Source organism: Corvus brachyrhynchos, unplaced genomic scaffold, assembly GCF_000691975.1.
Source record: "Corvus brachyrhynchos isolate BGI_N302 unplaced genomic scaffold, ASM69197v1 scaffold17, whole genome shotgun sequence".
NCBI classification, from domain to species: domain Eukaryota; kingdom Metazoa; phylum Chordata; class Aves; order Passeriformes; family Corvidae; genus Corvus; species Corvus brachyrhynchos.
In genome coordinates, this window is record NW_008240046.1 from 13,325,585 (window position 1) to 13,332,506 (window position 6,922).

Here is a 6,922-nt window from a genome sequence, read left to right on the forward strand (position 1 = left end):
TAAAACACTTTCAGTGGTCCATAACAAATAGGTTTCTGGGATGGGTGAACAGAAAAGCTGCATTTTTTCAGCTTTTTGTGGTGCACTTAATTAAGCTCTGGCATCCTTATTTATGTTACTTCTGTTGAAAAATGAGCTGGGGGGGATGAGCAAGGATTTACCTATTATTAGTTTACCTATTTATTATTTTATTTATTAATTTACCTATTATTATTACCTATTTTTGACTTTTTGAATAGGTGTAGCCTAGGTACTCACACAGTTAAATTTGCCTTATGTGGTCAGTCTTCCACAAAGCTAAAAACTTCAGAGGTAAAACATGAAGTCTTAAGCTCTGTCAGCATGACAGCTATAGATCACGTGTTCCTTTTTTTCCCAGGGGGAGAATTGGCACATACTCATCAATAAACTGGTTTTCATTTTGTTTTTTATCACTTTTTGTTTGGCTTTTTTTTTTGTTTTGTATGACAGAGTCCCAGAAACTTGTGTGTGTAAAGATCAATTTAATTTTATAAGCCTTATATATTTAGTCCTTAGGACTGATTGGCTGTAGATGAGAAGCTGATTAGTTTGGTGGGTTTGGATGTGGTTTTGCAGTTAGGGGTATATCACTATGTCTGTGCTGTTCAGTTTATGCTGTGGGATGCTGCTCTCTGCTTTGGCTTATTTTTAACCCTGGCAGCTTCTAGTAAGTGTCAAATAAGCAGCTTCTAATAAGCTGCTTAGAAGCTGTTTCTAATAAGTGCCTCTGCTTTGCCATCCCCAAAGAATTATGCATGAGTTTCTTCCTCTTTTTCTTAAAGGTTCTCAAGCTGGCCATATGTATAGCCATAGCTTGCCCTTCTAGAGATAGCAGTATACCAAGGTATCAACACTTTCAGAAGCTTTTTTTTTCCTTCTTTTTTTCTGAAAGCAGAATTCAAACATTTTGTCATCTGATTCTCTGCAAATGCAGCCTATTCTCTCATAGACAATTCTAACTGTTATTTTATGCAGTGTTTTTTCTTTGACAGCCTTTCAGCCATCACTTTAGAAATGCCTCAGAAGAGTGGCAGTGGTAACTGGCATTTTTTTTCCCCTGTGTCAAATGCAACTCTCTCACCTCCCAAGTGTGAACATACAAAGATCTCTTACTGCCTTTTTTTTTTAATAACAAAATTAGGCCATAGTTAGCTAAGCAGTGACCTGATTAGTGCTGGATCAACATGCTACCAATTCAAGGTTGTCACTACAAAGTAAGTGTGGTGAAGTCTGCTTGCTCCAAATAAAATGAAAGCAGTCTCTTGATGCAGAGCAATGCTGAAGTCAGCAGTTTCTGTGAAGCGGGCCTAAATGCAGGTTGAAGGATCTCTTCTGTGTATATAGGTAACTACTAGTGCCAGTCTAATTCTTTATAATCAAGTACTTTTTGTCATATTTTTACTCAAGAGAATATGAGAGAAAACAGTTCTAAGTGATTCTTTTGTTCTTTGGCTTTCCTTATCCGTAAAAGATTTGGCTTTGTGAGGTATATTTAATGTTTTCTCTAAAGTAGGCCCCCTGAGAGATCCCATGGAGTAATTCACCTTGCTGAGTTAGCAGATGAAGCCATTGGATAGAGTAAAAAAAAGACACTGCCAACTGTGAAGCAAATGAATCAATACCAGTGCAAGGGGATCACTTTGCTTCTTCGATATGAGAAAAGCGGCAGCACAGATGCAATATCTGACATACAGATTAAAAAAACCCAAATATAAACAAACACACACACACACACATTGGGTTGGCTTTTATTGGAAAGCCTAGATGCAATCTATAGTTATCAATTTGTGGAAAATTCAGGACACATATAAAGTTAAGAAGGCAAATTAAAAGAACAATACAAATCAGACGAAATATACATCTCAAAATATCAGGATAGCATTTTGACTGGCATTGTCTAAAATACTTAGAATCTCCTTTCTTTTTTTCTTATTTTTGTAATATGCTTCTTTAATTATGCATATTTTTTCTTTAAAAAGATCTTTTGTTCCTATATTCCCCAAGGTCACTATTTCCTGCAGGAGCATGTCCAGATCACAAGTCTTTTTTTAGCAAGAAATAGGCTCATTATACCTACTAACAAGGCCACTAATTGGCTTGATTTGACTGCATCTAAAATGATCACCAACAGATACTATAATTTGTTGTTTATTGGTGCCAGAACAAAGGAGAAGGGACTGGTACGCGCCAAGTAGAAGATATATTTCAATGTTGACATGTCATACAAGCTTTTCATATTCAAACAGAACAGAAACATTGGACATAATTTAGAATATGAGCCTATTTCAACAGAGAGCACTTACAGCATGCTAAATACAGTGCTGTGGAAGAGCCACCCAACAGAACTGCAAACACCTAGCATTTTACATCTTTTTAAAAGAATATGTAGATCAATGACACGCCTCTGGGGTCTGACATACCATTCTCTCTAAATTTAGGGCCCTCAAGCTTCAAGGGTAAAAGTACTAACAACTAATCTGTGCTTTAATTCTAATAGATGATTAGCATTCATTATATGTGTAATTAGTTCTGTATGCTCTACCAAATACACACATACAGTAATAGCACTGATACTGTAGATTCGGTAGCGACTTGGCTGGGAGAAATTCAAATCTGTTTATCAAACAATCCTAATGTGCAATTTAGAGTATGTAATACCATAGACTCTCAGAATACAAAGCAGTTAGAAAACTATTTTTATTACATCCACTTGAACCATTCATAGTTAAGACACGTTCACTTACTATGTTCTGTCATTATAATACATGGATAGAAATACTGTGTATATTTCAATGAACATCAAACCCCCCAATTTTGTCTCATCTTAAAAATATTTATTTTTGTGGCTGAATTTAGTGCTCTTGAGACTAAAGCTCTGAGAATGGTTTCAGCCAAGATGTAGAACAGATGCCATAGATGCCACCACAGGCTTCCTATAAGGAACCAGCTGCACACTTCAGTTCTTCCTGCAGCAAATATACTGGGCCTTGGAGCAGAGCATGCCAAATCTATGCAGTGATGTGGAGATGCAGACTAGGCACTAGAACTGGACCTTCCTCTCCATCCCCAGGTTTAGTGTTCACAGTAATGAGATTTGATCTGCCAGCTGAAGGCCAGGAGATGAGCCTAGTGAACAGCCTGCCTGCCTAAAGAGCAATTCTGTAGCATCAGGTCAGAGGTACGTTTCTTCTATCTGGAGTTATTAACATCTAAAAGAGCTGTATTATACAGAAGACAAAGTTGACATAACTGGATGAAACTACATAATTTCTTTTTCTTCTTCTACATACAATTTGCCAAGCACCTGAGACACTATTCCTCCATTGTGAAACAAAGCTTCTAAAAAACCAACAGAAACCCCACCTGGTATGAATAAATGTCCATTTATTACATTAGGGGTGGAAAAAGACAAGGAAACCCCAACCTATTAAAGTCTTCCATCATACTAAATGAGACTTATTTGGTTACTGTGCCTTCTAACAATGACTGATGAAGTGGCACTGGCCTGGGTGACAGGAGAGGGAGGGGAGGGAGCTGTGGTCTGATTCAGCCAGCCACTTTGTGGAGTGTCCCATCCTATCAGCAGAGTGATAGATGCACAGCTTTAAACCTAATACAAAAATATTAACACTTTTGGACATTAGTCATCACTGTTATATCTCTACAATATAATCCTTTATACTGTACAGCTATAACATAAAAGGTGCAATTCCTTTTTCTTTAAAAAAAATCACACACAGCACATGTTTTTATCATTTTATTTTTAAGTATAAACTTTTTTAAACACTTTACATAAATTAACTCCTCTGAGACTAATATTTGATGTACAGTAAATTGTAATTCATATAAAAATCCATAAACAACTTGTCTCACATAATTTACAAAAAAAATCAGGGTTTCCTTTGCTTATATGCAACAAGGATTCTACTTGCCATTTTCCTCCCAAGGCAAACCATGTTAGCATTGTAAAATCCATTATTAAATTCCCATGGTAGCATAAGTCACTTGTGCCAATGTCCTTTTAGAAAGCAGCACAGTTTAATGCAGTTGGGTTGTCTATAAACAGTAATTTTTGCCCCACGTTTTAAAATTAACAGATATATACCACATCCTATGCAGTGAGAAAGAGAGAGAAAAAGAGAGAGAGAAAAGGAGAGACTACTTCTCGTAAGCAAAGGTCAACAATTCAGTACTATTTGGAAACACTGTATGGGTCTGTATCTTAATTAAATACAGTGCCTCAAAGAAACAGACAGCCTGTTGCAAAATCTGTAGGCCTTTTTATTTTCTTTTTTTCTTCTTTTTTTTTTTTTAATACTTTTCAGTCCAACTTGAGTGCAGCGATATGCATATGTAAACATATTCTTTAAAGCAGATCACCTTTAAGGTCATTGAGAAAAAAAAGTTTTGTCATTAGCAGTATCATTCTTCTGGAAGGCGCTCTTTTTGTTACAGAGTCTGGATTGTGCTACAGAAAAAAATCTGAGCAAAGATGTAAGCTTAGGCTCAAGTAGTAATGCAGCAAAACAGTTTGGTCTCCTTTTTAGAAGACACTGGTACACAGTCTCTTTGGCAGCCTGAGCTAAGCCAGTGTGTTACCTCTTTCCTATCTCACTTTGTCTGAGGAACTGTATATTGTTAGCGCTGTCTGCTAATTCTGGATATTGCTCCACAGAGAGTACATAGTACCCATCGTATCCTTGTACCTTTCCAGCACTTAGCAACTGCCTCTTTTCTCCTTCTGTCCACAGCCTGGCGCCTTCCTCTCCATCTCTTACTCTCTGTTGTTCTCTGGCCCAGGCACTGGAAAGAGCTCTTTGCCTGGCTTGCTCCAGTATTCGGGCCTTTTCCTCATCAAGTGTCATGCCATAGCGGACGTGAAGCGCTAGAGCACCGTATTGCATTTCAACATCAGCAAACCTACGAGTCCTGCCGTTCACCACAGTGGTGGACTGGGAAACAGTGACATTGATGCCATTCTCTAGGGCCTTACGCCCACTTGTCAGCCTCAGTGTCCCAAGGTCACTCTCAGGGGAGGTGGTCTTGATAAAATAGTGCGTGTCCTTTCCCTCCACAGTGAAATGCAAGTTTTCTAGGTAGTAAGCGTTGTTCAAAACAGCTGCCACTTTTATGCAGTCCTCATTTGCAATGTTGAGCACATTTGTTTGCACTTTGCCTTGATTGACAGCGAGCATCACCCCTTTCCCAATCAGAGACTTTACCGTGGCAAACCACAGCCACGACTTTTCTCCACTGGATTTCCGTCTGCTGACCTGCACTTCTGCCATCCTTCCCAGGGAAAGGAAAGCCTTTGCTTGTCTCATCACTTGTTGTTGCACTCCAGAAATTGGCTGTAAACAAGAACAGACAGAAGTTTTACCAGCCATCTGTAGCCCCCTAAATGCCAAACAGCCAGGATTTCTTGGTGTGCTGCCCGTGGACAACAACAGGATATGCCACAACTGACAGTGCCAAGGAGTTAATTAGATCTGCATACTGCTTGTTCTGCTGAGTTACAAAACTATTTTCCTAATGTTCAGTGCTTTTACTCTTTGTCTCCCTGAGAACCTGCAGAAAAATAATATTTAACTTCAGGGGCTACTTACTGGGCTGCACAGGACAGACTTGCAAAGCCAATACATAACCACAAGAATCACAGAATGGTTTGGGTTGGAAGGGGACCTTGAAAATCATCTAGTTCCAACCCCCCTGCTGTGGGACATCTTCAGCTAGACCCGGTTGCTCAAAGCCCCATCCAACCTGGCCTTGAACACCTTCAGTGATGGGACATCCACAATTTCCCTGGGGAGCTGGTTCCAGGGCCTCACCACCCTCACAGTAAAGATTTTTTTCTTAATATGTAATCTAAACCTACTCTCTTTCAATTTGAACCCATTCCCCCTGGTCACCACCTGCTCTTGTATAGTCTTGTCCCATCAACTGGGTGGCCATCCTCTGGGCTTGCTTCAGCAGGTTTATGTCCTTCCTGTGCTGGGGACCCCAGAGCTGGATGGAGTATTCCAGCTGAAGTCTCACCAGGGCAGAGTAGAGGGGCAAAATCCCCTCCCTTACCCTGCTGGCCACACTGATTTTGATGCAGCCCAGGACATGATTGGCTTTATGGGCTGCCAGTGCACATTGCCAGGTCATGTCATGTTAAAACAGGTAAGAACTGTCTTACTCTACAGTGTCATCTTACTATGGTGTCATCTCTTCCCCTGAGCTTGCTCAGATATGATTCCTGTCTACCATGCATCCAGTCAAATTGAGGAGATTTTTGTAGGTCATGAAGCTGTGCTTTAGAATTGGAACAAGCCTTTCTTTATGCTGAGTCAGGAGGTAAGAGTCTCTCAAGTAGCAGCAGCCTGAGACCAAACTGCAGGGAGGCTCTCATAATCCCTCAAGCTGCTAAAGGAATGAGGGAAATAAACTGTAATGACAGTCTTTACAGTTAAAGACAAGGAAGCAAATGGTATGGACCAGTGAGGTGGGGACTGGGGACTGATACCCTTTCTTACAAATACTTGCAGAAACTGATAAAAGGGCATGTGTGAAAAGACTGTGGCCAATCCGGCTGTGTGACCTTCCATTTCACTCCAAGTATCAGCTTCCTGCCTCAAAGCGCTTTTCCCCAAGAACTTCAGCTGGGTGCAACGGTGAATACAGCACTGTTTTGTTTATAGCTAGCAAAGACAAGGGGCAATGAATGAAAAGAACCAACAAGCCAGTCTAATGGAAAAGCTAGGAGTGTCATGGAAGAGCTGTGTGTAGCCCACTATGCCAGATGCACTCTCAGTAAAGAGGATGGCTGGGGAGTGGGACCGTCGGCATAACTGCAGTCGTTAGCCAGAAGAGCTGAAAGGAGCAGAAGCAGCTAGCAGGGATGGTTAGCCAGTGCAGC

At 40.3% G+C, this 6,922-nt stretch overlaps 1 protein-coding gene across 1 annotated transcript in view; it reads right to left on the reverse strand.

Moving 5' to 3' along the window:
- Positions 1-1,753: 1,753 nt before the first annotated feature.
- TENM3 (teneurin transmembrane protein 3) overlaps positions 1,754-6,922 on the reverse strand; it is a 1,268,339-nt gene continuing 1,263,170 nt past the window's right edge. The window contains exon 37 of the mRNA XM_017744521.1: positions 1,754-5,372. Within this exon, the coding sequence (XP_017600010.1) occupies positions 4,617-5,372 (756 nt within the window). The 3' untranslated portion in view covers positions 1,754-4,616. The remainder of the gene's footprint in view (positions 5,373-6,922) is intronic.